This window comes from Cervus canadensis, chromosome 6 (genome assembly GCF_019320065.1).
Source record: "Cervus canadensis isolate Bull #8, Minnesota chromosome 6, ASM1932006v1, whole genome shotgun sequence".
Classification (NCBI taxonomy): domain Eukaryota; kingdom Metazoa; phylum Chordata; class Mammalia; order Artiodactyla; family Cervidae; genus Cervus; species Cervus canadensis.
The window spans coordinates 28191337-28207197 of NC_057391.1; the positions used below are offsets into that span (position 1 = coordinate 28191337).

A 15861-nucleotide genomic window follows, 5' to 3' on the forward strand; every position below is an offset into this window, starting at 1 on the left:
CTCTTTTTGCATAACAAGAAAATAAAACAGTAAAGGAAATATATGAAAAACAAACAAGCAAGCAAGCACGTTACTTACAAAAGGAGAAAACTCAAAAACTATCCATAAACATGTGTTGACTTTCATATGTTAAAGCAAAAGAAAGACAACCTGAGCTCAAGAAAAAAAAGTTTTTGAAATACATACAATTTCTGAATAAATATTGAAGACATATTTCACCAGAACAAATTAAGAAGAAAAAAAAAACAGTTAAGGGAAGGGAAGTTGTAACATAAAATAACTGGTGTCAAGAACCAAAACCCAGTCAGATATATAATTGTGTCAAAGAAGTTCTATAAATCAGATCATGAAATGCAAATGTTGACTCTAGAAAACACAGGGCAAGAGGAGAAGGGGGGTGACAGAGGATGAGATAGTTAGATGGCATCACTGACTCAATGGACATGAGTTTGAGCAAAGTCCTCTGGGAGATAGTGAAGGACAGGGAAGCCTGGCGTGCTGTAGTTGATGGGGTCACAAACAGTCGGACATAGCTTAGCGACTGGACAACAACAACAACATACATATGCATTGCAGGCAGATTCTTTACTGTCTGAGCCACCAGGAAAGCCCCTGTGTGTGTGTGTGTCTATATATATAAAATAACTATATACATAGTAACAATAATGTGTGTTCAAACTTCAGGGAGTAGAAACTGGGGGAGAAATATTGGAAAAAGTAAAGAATGTATACCAAACACATACAGGCAAGGATTCAAGTTCCTTTAAATTAGAAGAAATAAGAATTGAATGAAGATACCTTGTCAACACAAAGAATCAGTAGCATTCTCCCATGAGAATGCTTTGGAGGCAGGATTCTGAGTCTCAAATCCCCTCAAAGATACCTAGTTACCAATAAAATTGTCTGACTAGAGTGAAATCCCATCAGGTCTCTTCTGGAATTGGCAAACATTTTCTACAAGCCAAACAGTAAACATTTTGGTTTTTGTGGGCCATATGGTCTCTTTTGCAATTACTCAACTCTTACACTGTAACAAGAAAGTATCCACAGACAATATGTAAACAAATGAGCATGGCTATATTCTTATAAAACTTTTTTCTATTCACCTTTATTTTTAGCTTATAAAATAGAACATATAAGGCCCATCATGTTAAACATATTACTGAAAAAAATACAGCAAGCCATTTTGAATCAAAGGTCAATCCTTAGTATCATTGGGATATAAGGATCCCAAATAGGACAGTTTCTGGACTGTCTATGGGCTAGTCCCTTAAATTCCTTATATTGATTAGGAAGGACTGAAAAGGTTTTATTGTATTTTTTGTATTAATATTTAAAAAATTATAAGCTGAAAAATAATTTTGAAAAGATTAAAGCTAATTATAATTAAAGCTAATTAATCCCTCTTAGAACAATGTGAAACATTAAAATATCCCACAGACCAAAAGATAGAAATTTTTTTTAAAAATCATGAAAAATAGTTAACTTTAAATGATAAAATGAAAATGGATAAGAAGAAAAATTAAGAAATTACCTACTGACTCACCAATCTTACTGAGAATTTCTCAGACAACAGAAAAAGAGGAAACACTTCTAAGTTTTATGAGGCCAGGGTAACCTTATTGCCCGTATATGTCACTACTAGGAAAGAAGATTATATCCTTCTTTTCAACATGCGTACAAAATTCCTAAACAGAGTGTGAGCAAACTGAATCAAGCAATAAAGAAAGGGACTATTCATTATGGAGTGTTATATGGCAATAAAAAGACATCAAATACTGATCCAGGCTATAATATAGGTAAACCTTGAAAACACTATTTCAGGTTTGGAAAGAAGCCAGTCATGAAAGACAACACACTGCAGGATTCCATTCATAGGAAATGTGCAGAATAGCAAATATATAAAGACATAATGATGGGAATGTACTATGAATATACTAATAATTGGACACTTTAAATGGGTGAACTGCATGGCATATTAATTATATTTCCATAAAACTGTTATAAATAGTGTACAGTATATAAGTTATAAGCTCAGACAAAACAGATATAGAACTTTTAAGAGATAAGTGAAATTCAGGAGAGCACATGTAAAAAATTATTTTTAACTGTTTTCAACAATTACAGTGATGGTGGGGGTATTAGCGTTGTGATTCTGAAACTGTTTCACACATTGTGAAAATTTTAATATCCATATTTATTAACATGCTGAAAGTCAACATGAATTTCTTGGAGCAGAACAGATAATACTCATACAGACAGTAAAGAGATAATTCCATTCTGGTTCTTCTTGGTGCCAGCTCTTTACTCAGAAGCAAGATGATGAGAATGAGATGCAATCTTTCAAATAGTTGCATCCTCTGTAGGTAAGGTATAAAGCTGCATATTTACTTAAGAAAAAGGGGACAGTTGTTTCCCGTCTCCTTCTGAGAGATTCTTTGGAAAAGTAAAAGCAAAGACTTGTGCCTTCATTTTGTAACGTAAAAAAAAATCTCTCTGGGGAGGAATAAAACTAGTGTCTCCAGTTTTACAGCCAGGAGATGATGTCCCCAAGGTCCAGGTCTCATCCCTCCACCCTGGAAATGTAAACACAGACCTCCAGAGAAGTCAGCCTCTCTGGAGTCCTCTCTGTCTATTCCATCATACATTAAACTCTAATGCGTGCTTTTAACTGAGGTCCCAAGTTGCTGTAAAATTTGCTCAGAAAGCCCTAATTGTGCAGAAGCACAAACGCATTTTCTCTACAACCCTACTTATATAATGTGGTACAAAATAAACGAGAAATTGAGTTAAACCAAAAGATTGGATTGTCAAGTCAGATTCAAACAAATCTGAGACCTTATTCAGCACCAATTTTTACTGATAATTTAAAGAACAGAAATAAACAAACAACACAGTAAATCAAGCAGAGATCAAGGACCATCAGAACAACTCTCCATGTCCTTCACTGTCATACTCTGTCATACATATGCTCTGTCATACATATGCTCTGTCATACATATATCTGTCACACATATGCTCTGGCACAGGAGGACATAAAGAGTCAATTAGAATTAAAGCACCATTCTTCATTTCTTGTACATCAAAATCAACTTTCTTTCGCATACATTCACTTTCACTGTGACTAGGGTGGTGTGACCAGAGATATTACTGTTCAATTAAACTGTGGATTCCATCTTGTTTGAGGATTTACCTGTATCCCAGACATCACAGTATAGGTTTTAGCAGCCATTGGTTTCCAGATGTCATTGTGCAACATGCTCTCTTCAGGTCAACAGTGTTATTCCTTTATCTGTCCAATCTCCACCAATACACCATGAAAAGGCAAATTTCATTTAGATCTGTGGTACTTGGGCCATTAGAAAACAAGCATAAGGGTCACATGTTCAGTAATGTCTTACCATAATCTATGATAATGGTAGTATGCTAACTGGCATCCTTAGCTTGGTTTCTGATACTCCTGATTGTTGATCTTTAAACACAGCAATTTCCATATGATTTGAATATCCCATAGTCTCCTCTGGGTAAGTATTTAGGCCCTATTCCAATACTGTTGACTGACACAATGTTCCATGAAAGTAAATACTCTATTATTAGCCCAGTTATTTAGAGCTCTGTTGTCCCTCCAGGGCCATTTCTAGATGTAGTCAGTCTCCTGGAAAAGAGCTCCCTCTAGTGTCTATATTTGGACTAGTAAGTTCTTTTCATCATGAAGAGCTTTCAGGAATATTATGTATTTTGGTCCAATATAGAACCGAAAAGTCAGGATCAAAAATCCATACAGAACATCTAGCACAGTAGAGGAAATAGTAATCAAGCCACAACACGTGTTATTACCATGGTACATTAGTGACATTTGTATAGTTTACAAAAATGGTTTGTACACAATATGTAAATCTCATGAGATTATCAATTAGCATATTATACCAAACACAGCTCTTCCTGGCCGTCACAGGTTTTCCATAAATGTACTTTGCATAACTCCAGAAAAGTGTTATCAGTAGCATCAATTCATTGTATCTCTAGTAAGTCCATCTCCCTCAAGAGCAGTGTTCCAATTTCCTTAAATGAAGTCCATTCAGTCCAGTTCACTCAGTTGTGTCCACTCTTTGCGACCCCATGGACTGCAGTACACCAGGCCTTCCTGTCCATCACCAACTCCTGAAGATTGCTCAAACTCATGTCCATTGAGTCAGTGATGCCATCCAACCATCACATCCTCTATCGTCTCCTTCTCCTCCTGTCTTTGATCTTTCCCAGCTTCAGGGTCTTTTCCAACGAGTCAGTTCTTCCCATCAGGTGGCCAAAGTACTGGAGCTTTCGCTTCAGCATCAGTCTCTCCAATGAATATTCAGAACTGATTTCCTTTAGGATGGACTGGTTGGATCTCCTTGCAGTCCAAGGACTCTCAAGAGTCTTCTCCAATGCCATAGTTCAAAAGCATCAATTCTTCAGGTCCTAGCTTTCTTTATGGTCCAACTCTCCCATCCATTTATGACTACTGGAAAAACCATAGCTTTGACTAGATGAACCTTTGTTAGCAAAGTAATGTCTCTGCTTTTCAATATGCTGTCTAGGTTTGTCATACCTTTTCTTCCAAGAAGCAAGCATCTTTTAATTTCATGGCTGCAGTCATCATCTGCAGTGATTTTGGGGTTGACACTGTAGTGATTCTGCAGTGATTTAAATGAAGTCCATTACATTCACATATTCTATATTTGAAGGACTAGATCAGGCTATAGTATTAGTCTCTCAGTCATGTCTGACTCTTCGTGACTCCCATGGACTGTGTGGCCCGCCAGGCATCTCTGTCCATGGAATTCTCCAGGCAAGAACACTGGAGTGGGTTGATATTTCCTTCTCTAAGATCAAGCTATGACAGGCGGTAAAAATCTGCTTTCCATTATACCTAGGTAGGTGTCTTAGCAACATACTGTTTTGTTTTATGCCCACAAAGAATGAAAAAGCTCTACTGTTCAGAATTTTTCACCTATATAATTCATTAGTAATTATCATCAGAAAAATGATCAGAACATTAACTATAGACAACAAATCAATAACTGAGTTATAGTAAATAAACTACCCCTACACTGAACCATCAACTGGAACTTTGTCCTTCTGTTGCTTCAGATTGCCCAGGTAAAATCTTCAGGTAAAGCTCATATATCATCAACTTCCATTCTCTCTAGAAAAGAGGTCCAGAGTTTCCTCTCAACATAAGTAGTTAGTATTAGATCTGAGAGGGATGCCTTAAGTGTGTTATTCTCTAGCTCAGAGGGGCTGGCATGGAGGTCACATGATTGCACTCTGCTAGAATTGTAATCTACTTATAAGTGCTTTCCCATCTCCTCTGATACCCTTGAATTCCATTTACAACCTGTTTTGACCTATACCCTTTCCCCTATGATTGGCCTTTCTGGCTCAGTAGGTGTATTATAAAACCATGGGAGCAGTAAGAAAGCAGCCTTGTTAACACTTCTCCTTGGACTCACTCCAAGGTTGATATTACAGATTTTGACAGATAAAGAATCACAGGACACATGGCCCTGTGTTTAGACATAGGCCTTAATTTACCTCCGTGGGTGAAGCTGTGACATACTCCCAAGAGTCTTTAAGGATAGGCACTGTCAGATTCAGTAGTGTTAATATTGTGTTTTCTGCACTGATAACATTTTCTTTTGGTACATGTAACTTTAAGCTCAGGCCTGGGACCAAGACATCAGGCAAAACAAAAGAAAAAACTTGTAAAATGGGAAAAACAGATAGTTGTATACTTAAATCATCCCCCATCACCTCATTCTTACCTTCCAATCCCAGAAGTATTCCGAGTAGAATCTTGGCATTACTTGCTACCATAGTCAATGTTAGCACTAAATAATTTAATTAAGCTAATCATTAAATCTTTTTTTCCTTTCTGGCCATTTTAATTAACTAGTGCATCAATTTCCTGTTTCAGTCTTCAATTATATTGCTGCTCTACAGATGTTAACAAATGTAGCACACCTGTGAGATATTTCTTGTCCATTTCTGTGTATTTATAGCAGTGAAATGTATACAATGGTCAGATTATACTGAAGTGGGCCAAAGGACGGGGAATTGGCTGCTCCAAACTTTAACCATACTTCCCAACGTTGCCTCAGTTAAATCTGGCTTAGTGTTAAACAGGTATCATCCCAGTTAACACTCATTTGCAGCCTCTTGGGGCTTTTGGTAAAGGTCCAATATAGTCTACTTGTCAGCTAATATTCCAGTTCTTGGCTTTGGGAAATTTTTTTAATTCACTGCCATGTTTGTTTTCTTTTTTAAAATGGCTTTAAAATAAAATACACCAATTTAAAATTTCAGTAAATATATACAGGCATGCAAGCATCAACATAATTATACAGAATATTTCCACCACTCTAAAAAAGTTAATGAGAAAAGTTGGATGCTGTCATCTTCCCACTCTGCAGTCAGTCCTTTCTCCAACTCCCAGCATCTGGCATCCAGTTACTTACCATGTGTCTATAATTTTCTATTTTTAAAATGTCACATAAATGGAATTATATAATATGAGCTTACTTGTATCTCACAACTCTCAATTTTCTCTCAATTCTCTACTCTCTTCTTTGATTAGTGGGTTAATAGAAGTATGTTGGTTAATTTCAAAATGTGGTGTGGGGATTCTCCAGATACATCTCTGTTAATTTTGTATATTTGGAGAACACATATATATCTTTTCTCCTATGTTTTCATTTTCCTCCTTTTTGCCTCCTTTCTTTTGGATGGCTTGGAAGTTTTTTTTTTTTTTTTTTTAAATTATGTGACCCTATGCAAGGTAACTAAGTTGGAAGATCTGTTACTTCCCCCTGAATAGTTTCTTCACTTCCCAAGAGCAAGGTTTTCATGACCTACTCACATGACATCATTTATGCCAATGGATCTGTGTTCAACTTAATGAATTTTAAAAAATCAGACATATTTATGTAATCAAAACCCAAATCCAGATTTAGATCATTGCCAGTATCTCCCTAGTCAATACTTGCCCTCCTGGAGATAACAGTTTTCCAGATTCTTAACACTGTAGATTCATTTTTTTCTATTCTTGAATTTTATATGGTTGAATCATACAGAATATGCTCCATATATGTGTGTGTATGTTAGTTGCTCAGTTGTGTCTGACTCCTTGCGACCCTATAGACTATAGCCTGCCAGACTCCTGTCCATAGAATTCTCCAAGCAAGAGTACTGGAGTGGGTTGCCATTCCCTTCTCCAGGGGATCTCCCTGACCTAATGATCGAACTGGGTCTCCCACATTGTAGGCACATTCCTTACCATTTGAGACACCAGGGAAGTCCTAATATTACACATACACATACCAGAAAAAGATGATCAGCATCACTCCAGTGGTATCTCTGGGAAAGGGAATGATTGGCAAGAGAAGAGTTGATAGAAAATACAACAAATTTTTTCTGTATCGTGAAAATTTACCATATATGGCAAGAATGTTTTCATGTAATACTTATACCATTAAAAATAAATATTTCTAAATGGCAGGATTGTTCTGAAATCCAATAATGGAAATAGTGTTTAAATAAGTCTAAATACCAGAAACATCAATAAATACTAAGTCATTAATATGAAAATTTCATGAGTTCACTCATACCTGTAAGACACTGAGGTTATGTAACACAATTATTAGAAATATGTTTCTATACATCCACACAGAGCCAACCCTCATATAAGACCATTGCATAATTTTATGGCCACAAAACTTTGCTGACACCTTCTCCACATGGAAAGGTCCTATTGTTCCATTTGTTTTGCTTAAAACTTCTTCTGAAAATTAAAGTGTGTATATGTTGGGGGCAGGGCAGGGGGAAGCCTGAAAACCTACACTGCATCATTTATATCTGTGTTTTTAGAAGGAATGTGCCACTCAGCAAATCTTTCTTTAATAGTGTTCTTGAGAATAATTTCTGTCTCTGTACACCTATAGTCAATCAATAGAAACTATGCTATAAATGTTAAAATCAGATCTATATACTTTTGTCATTGGAATGTCAAGGACAAATCAACTTGGTTTTATACTTTACCCAAAAGTTTAATACCGTTAATCACCATCTCCAACCTTTACACAGAGGTGCACACACATACAGACACACAAATGAAAAGTAATATCAGTCACAGTAAGGTCATATTCTATAGCTCTGTTTTTCTAACAGGGCAGGTTCTCTCAGGGTTATAATCTATTCCATTTTCTAGCAGTATTAGGGGCAGAATATGTACTGTCCAGTGACATGTCACATGAACTTCAATATGGAACTATGCAATCTTAGAAAATCTGCAAGTGGGCAACAAAGAAAGTGACAGCATACTCTGTACATTCATAGGGAAACTCAAGACAAATATATCTGTAGTGAGAATTTCAATCATAAGAGTTGCTGAGCAACATTTTCTCAAAAATGAGAACACAAAACCACCTCATTTTTTTCTTTTTAACAGCTAAGGAGATCAACTGCATGTTCTCTAAATAAGGCTTTCCACTAAAGATAACACCTTGATTTCCACAAGAAGAGAGTAGCTTGGTGTTTACCAAGAAGAAATACTATGGAATCTTCCTTTTAACGCTGTTTAAAATGTGAATGTATTTGTAACATCTTCCACAGCTTGAGACCTTGTTATTTCAGAGATCAGCAAGGTATACACTATCAAATGAGGTATATGATTTAGGCTTTGAGAACCCTGAGGCTTCAGGGCATTTACTGTAATAGGCTCGTGAAATAAATGAATTGGGCTCAAACCCCATGGTTTCTTGAACATGAATATAATTATAAAAATTCAAAACAACAAATTAAATGTGTTCACATGTAATATCCATATTTGAATCAGATTACCACCTGCCTGTTGTGTCTATGCTAACTGATCAAATGACACTGTCTCAAACGTGAATTTCTCATTGTCTTCAACAAAAATCCACTACCCAGCATATTTCTGAAACCAGAGGGTCAATCTTTCTAGTGATGCTTAGCATTATTCAAGGTGTGTTAAAAAAAAAGATAAAAATATCATGTGTTGTGCCAAATACAGATTTTAAAGAGCTTCAAAAAATAATCAATCTATACTTTTTGTTTCCTATGAATCTGAATTCCATATCTTATAAAAGGAACTTAAACTGAAGGACTACAATATAATACCAATTTAGAGACAGTTATACATTTAGGAACAAAAAAGAAAGCCAAAAAAGAAAAAAGACTCACTACTAATCACTTTGGTAAATAATCAAAAGCCCATTCTAAAACTTCCCCTTACTCAATTCCTTTAGCTTATAACTCCACATTTTTATATTCTAAGTCAATCTTCCTTTTAAGTTGTAACTGTTTATTAGTGAACTCAGAATATCTGAGTGGTGACAGACAGCTCCCTTGAAACTCTGGCTACATACCTAGAGCTGCTACTTTTATGATGATTGCTTGAATGTTAGATGATATCATCTCTTGGAGCAAATCTTCCTGGTTTCTCTGCCAAAGGTAAGTTAAAGGCTGGAGATTAAGCCTTTTACACCTATAAAATAATTTTTAAAAAAATCACATAACATTTTAATGTTCTATACTTAGATCCATAGCAATTACTTTGATTTTAAACATACTGCTTCTCTCAAGGATTTTAACATATAAAATACTTTAAAAAGTATGTTTTGTATAATGAAGTTTATGTATACAACATAAACATATTTAATTTCCACAAGCTATTCCTAAACAGATAAAATGAAATCTCCAGGCAGATTAGAAATATTAATTTTAGGAAGACTAAATCTATGCAAAAAAGTTTCCAAATGCTAATGGATGATTATTCTTGTTTTTAGAACGTCCTTAGGAGTCAAAAGTGCAAAGCTTATGCAAAATAGGCAAATAACTGTATCCTAATAAAATAATCATATTAATTAGGATAAATTTATATCCTAATAAATAGGAAATAATCATATACTGATTAAATTTATAATATCTATGGTTATATGAACAACTCTTACCCAACTTTGAAACTTTTTTTAAGGGTAGAGATAAATTGAAATATGAGTTAACAGATAAAAATTATCTATTATATATATAAAATAGACAAACAACAAGGGTTTACTGTGTAGTACAGGGAACTGGAATTATAGTCAATATTTTATAATAACCTATAATGGAAAATTTAGAACTGGATATGGAACAACAGACTGGTTCCAAATAGGAAAAGGAGTATGTCAAGGCTGTATATTGTCACCCTGCTTATTTAACTTATATGCAGAGTACATCATGAGAAATGCTGGGCTGGAGGAAGCACAAGCTGGAATCAAGATTGCTGAGAGAAATATCAATAACCTCAGATAGGCAGATGACAACACCCTTATGGCAAAGTGAAGGTGAACTAAAAAGCCTCTTGATGAAAGTGAAAGAGGAGAGTGAAAAAGTTGGCTTAAAGCTCAACATTCAGAAAACTAAGATCATGGCATCTGGTCCCATCACTTCATGGGAAATAGATGGGGAAACAGTGCCAGACTTTATTTTTGGGGGCTCCAAAATCACTGCAGATGGTGACTGCAACCATTAAATTAAAAGACGCTTACTCCTTGGAAGGAAAGTATGACCAACCTAGATAGCATATTAAAAAGCAGAGGCATTACTTTGTCAACAAAAGTCCGTCTAGTCAAGGCTATGGTTTTTCCAGTGGTCATGTAGGGATGCTAGAGTTGGACTGTGAAGAAGGCTGAGCGCCAAAGAATTGATGCATTGAACTGTGGTGTTGGAGAAGACTCTTGAGAGTCCCTTGAACTGCAAGGAGATCAAACCAGTCCATCCTAAAGGAGATCAGTCCTGGGTGTTCATCGGAAGGACTGATGCTGAAGCTGAAACTCCAATACTTTGGCCACCTCATGCGGAGTTGACTCATTGGAAAAGACCCTGATGCTGGGAGGGATTGGGGGCAGGAGGAGAAGGGGACGACAGAGGATGAGATTGCTGGATGGCATCACCAACTCGATGGACATGAGTTTGAGTAAACTCTGAGAGTTGGTGATGGACAGGGAGGCCTGGCGTGCTGTGATTCCTGGGGTCGCAAAGAGTCAGACATGACTGAGCGACTGAACTGAACTGAACTGATAATGGAAAATAATCTGGAGAAAATATATGACTTTGCTATATACTGAAACTTTGCTATACCTACTTTGCTATACACTTTGTTATACTTTGCTATATACACTTTGCTATATACCCAAAACTAGCATAATACTGTAAATCAACTATACTTCAATACAAAAGAGAAAAAAGGTGAAAAGATATTTTAACAAAAACAAGCATAAAGAATTAAGAATAAGCATAACTATAATGATAGCAAAAAAAAAAAAAAGAATTCATGTCTGAGTGAAAAGAAAGAAAACAGTAACAACAAAAAGTGCATACGCTGAGCACCTAATATGCTGCAGGTATTGTACTACAAATTGTACATTATGGTGCTGGAAGAAGAATTTGGATTTTGGAGTCCAGACAAATTTGAGTTTGAAACTTCCTCCTAAACTCACTCGCTGCATGATTTTAACAAGTCAAAGCTAAGCTTTAATTTTCTAGTTCATATATAGGGACAAAAATATTTCTTTCCAAAGTTCTTAAGAAGACTACAATATTAGAAAGTGAAGTCAGCCTTTATTCCTCTTTTCTTCACATTCTACATCTACCACAATGCAGGATACAATCGCTCCTCACCAGTACCGCTGGTAACATGCTGGTAGGAGCCACCACTATCTTTCAGCATACAGGATCCTAGTTCCCGACCAGGGACTGAACCCACCCCCATGCAGTGGAAGCACAGAGTCTTAACGTTACACTGGACTGCCAGAGAAATTTCCATTCTTGTCCTTTTAAAATAATTTTCAATATAATAGTCGATGTGATCCTTTTAAAACATAAATGGGTCATGGGATTCCTCTGCTCTAGTCTCCCTTATCACTCCTAGTAAATAAGCCCTGCAGGGATCCCACACTGGTCGGCTCTCAGACCTCACCTCCCACTACACTACAGCCTGCCCACCCCTACTCCCCCAGCCTGCTCACTCTTGTCTAACATACTTGCCATGTTCCCTACTTCCCTCATTTGCTTCATGCCTTTAGTTAGATATAACTTCCTAAGGGAGGATTAATTAATTAAAAATAATATAGATTAACTGATAATTAATTAAAAGTAATATAGATTAAATTGTTGCACAATGCCTGGATAAACTAGGTATTCAATAAACAGTATAGACAAGTGATTCACTCAAGTCACACTGTAAGTGGTTGAGCTCAAATTTCAAGTGGAAAAATATAGCTCTAAGCGCCACCATCCCTAGTGTCAGTAAGGTTTCCTGGATGACTACTCCAGCAGACATGGAACTCTCTGTCTTGCAGAAAATCCCAATACTTATTAAATGTACCACATATTTGGTCATTTGCTCATACATGGTCTTAAGAAATATTAATACCACTTTTTTTTTTCTTGCACATATACCTTGACTTTCAAAGAAATCAAGATCTTCCTTAATGTTGAGACTGTTTTATATAATTTTCCTTTGTAAAATGTCCTGAGCATCTAAATCAATGCTGAGACAATGCTGAGGCATTTAATAAACATAAAATAATAAAACTGTAACTACCCACATAACACAAGCATTACAGTTTTTGCTGTCCTATCACCAACATTTAATGTCTACTAACCAAATTTTTCTCTCCATATTTTTGAAGTAAAGATTTTTTGGTTGTTTTTTTGAAGAAAATTTTATTCCTTTCTGGCTTTACTGGAAAATTCTTGGTTGTTTCTTTGGTATCCCTGATCTATTGAGTATTTTTAGACTTAAGTCATATTTCTTTGGGGTCTTCCCCGGTGGTGCAGTGGTAAAGAATCTGCCTGCCAATGCAGGAGATTCAGGTTTGATCCCTGGGTGGGGAATATGCCATGGAGAAGATAATGGCAGCCCACTCCAGTATTCTTGCCTGGATAATCCCATGGACAGAGGAGACTGGTGAGCTACAGTCCATGGGGATGCAAAAGAGTTGGACATAAGGAGCCTAGTAGGCTACAGTCCATTGGGTCAAAAAGAGTCGGACATGACTGAGCGATTTCACTTCACTTCACTAGCGACTAAACAACAATGTATTTCTTTACCTATTTAAATTCTTTAACAGTATAAAATATCATGGTTGAAATAGTTTCCTCTGTAAATCACTACTGTATTTGAGCTTGTGACATCTATTAAACTCTTTGTATCTCGAAAATATAATGAAGAAATTACAAATTGGAGATTGGCTAATTCGAAACTGAGTTTGTAGACCAATGGCTCCCAATAAAGAAAGTAAAGTCGCTCAATTGTGTCTGACTCTTTGCAACCCCATGGGCTGTAGCCTACCATGCTCCTCTGTCCATGGGATTTTCCAGGCAAGAGTACTGGAGTGGGTTGCCATTTCCATCTCCAGAGGATCTTCCCAACCCAGGGACCAAACCTGGATCTCCCGAATTGTAGGCAGATGCTTTACCATTTAAGTCACCAGGGAAGATTAAAAAAGAAATACTGCAGATATGCTTTTTTTCCCCTCTTTTTTGGTGCTGAAACCCAGGAATGAATAGATGTGCTTTATGGTATATAGTATGGTTAAACTATTTGTTGAACTGTACCTGAGACTGCATTTTGAGAAACAGTTTGCCTCCATTTTTGAGTATCCAATGGGCCCCTCTCTCATGTAGATATAAACTGGCTTCCCAACAGGAGCACATTTTTATTGTCTCCATAAAGCTTTAATAAATAGATGTCAGCCCTACCTACAGTTTGGCTACCAATTAAATCACGTACTTTTGAATTTATTCAAAAGCAAAGATTTTACACAAAATATTCTCAGAGAATATGACTTAAAACTGGATGAGAATAATATTACTTTTAACATTTGGCTAAGGGATATGCAATCCATCTCTATCTATAAATCAGTTCAGTTCAGTCACTCAGTCGTGTCCGACTCTTTGCAACCCCATGAATCGCAGCACGCCAGGCCTCCCTGTCCATCACTAACTCCCAGAGTTTACTCAAACTCATGTCCATCGAGTTGGTGATGCCATCCAGCCATCTCATCCTCTGTCGTCCCCTTCTCCTCCTGTCCCCAATCCCTCCCAGCATCAGGGTCTTTTCCAATGAGTCAACTCTTCACATGAGGTGGCCAAAGTACTGGAGTTCAGATTCAACATCAGTCCTTCCAATGAACACCCAGGACTGGTCTCCTTTAGGATGGACTGGTTGGATCTCCTTGCAGTTCAAGGGACTCTCAAGAGTCTTCTCCAACACCACAGTTCAAAAGCACCAATTCTTTGGCGCTCAGACTTCTTCACAGTCCAACTCTAGCATCCCTACATGACCACTGGAAAAACCATAGCCTTGACTAGACGGACCTTTGTTGGCAAAGTAATGCCTCTGCTTTTTAATATGCTATCTAGGTTGGTCATACTTTCCTTCCAAGGAGTAAGTGTCTTTTAATTTCATGGCTGCAAAACCATCTGCAGTGATTTTGCAAATGCAGGCAGACAGAACACAAGGAAAATTTTTTCAAAATCCACATTATTATCTCACATAGGGGGTGGGGGAGATGGGAGGAGTAACAGTCTAATAATTCCTTTAAACTTGAATGGGTTTTTATAGAAGTATTTCAATCTCATGAATATTCTTTTGTAAGAACTGAGTTTGAAGAACCAAAGAAGATATTACTTAATGTATTTTTTCCTTTAAAATATTACTACACTACTTCTATTTGCTCCTGATTTTTATTACAAATGACAATGAGTTAAAAAATATTAAAAAGTTACACCATTTCAAATTAGGGAAATTTGAGAATAATACTTCAAAAAAACCTTTGCTTCAATTTTTATTATAATGTTTCCTTATGGTAAGTAAGTAAGTTTTCTCATGCATAAAGATAGAAAAAAGAGTAAAAATGCAACTTTTGTTACTTAGGGCAATATATTTAGTTTCATGGGACACGTGGTGATGGTGGTGGTTTAGTCACTAAGTCGTGTCTGACTCTGCGATCCAATGGACTATAGCCCACCAGGCTCCTCTATCTATGGGACATGTAGAATACTTTATCTATTTATTATTTGGGTACAATTATTTATTTTTCATTAATTCTCATTCTTAAATTACTACATTTAAAAAAAATATAAAACAAATTAATGTTCTCTTACACATTTTCTACTCGAACACGCTGATAGTCAGAGAGTATAGCACCTACTGATATTCCCTCTACTTCTTCTTTTTCCTGAAAATAAAGCAAAACATGTTTAAAAAAATAAATAAACATGTGACTCTGTATTATGTTCTGAAAATTATAAATGAATTGTTTCATTTAGAAAACCACTTGAAACAGAATAATTTACTGAATATACAATCCACATTCAGGGGAAAAAAGTATATTAAAAAATATATGTTTAACTCACCCTCTCAGGTCTGGGGAGAAATAATTATTCTTTTTACCAAAAATCCCAATAACTAGAGACCATTTTCCAAGGAGAAGATAAAGGCAGTACTTTCAAAATGTTTTCTCACTTGATATCCCTTTAAGATTCACTGATGTTTGCCAGAAATTTCTAAGAAATTTCTATTTAAGGACAATGTTTTCTCAGATTGAGTAACTTTAAAAAAATTGAACCAATGGTTCAGTTCAATCTCTCAGTCATGTCTGACTCTTTGTGACCCCATGGACTGCAGCATGCCAGGCTTCCCTGTCTATCACCAACTTCCAGAGTTTACTCAAACTCATGTGTATCGAGTCAGTGATACCATCCAACCATCTCTTCCTCTGTCGTCCTCTTCTCCTCCTGCCTTAAGTCTTT

General features: G+C 36.3%; 1 protein-coding gene across 1 annotated transcript in view; it reads right to left on the reverse strand.

Moving 5' to 3' along the window:
• The window catches only part of DPH6 (diphthamine biosynthesis 6), a 206008-nt gene that overhangs the window by 94048 nt on the left and 96099 nt on the right, over nucleotides 1–15861 (reverse strand). Inside the window, exons 4-5 of the mRNA XM_043471408.1 lie at nucleotides 15214–15287; nucleotides 9426–9544 (exon numbers count right to left, since the gene is read on the reverse strand). Coding sequence (XP_043327343.1) covers nucleotides 9426–9544; nucleotides 15214–15287 — 193 coding nt within the window. The remainder of the gene's footprint in view (nucleotides 1–9425; nucleotides 9545–15213; nucleotides 15288–15861) is intronic.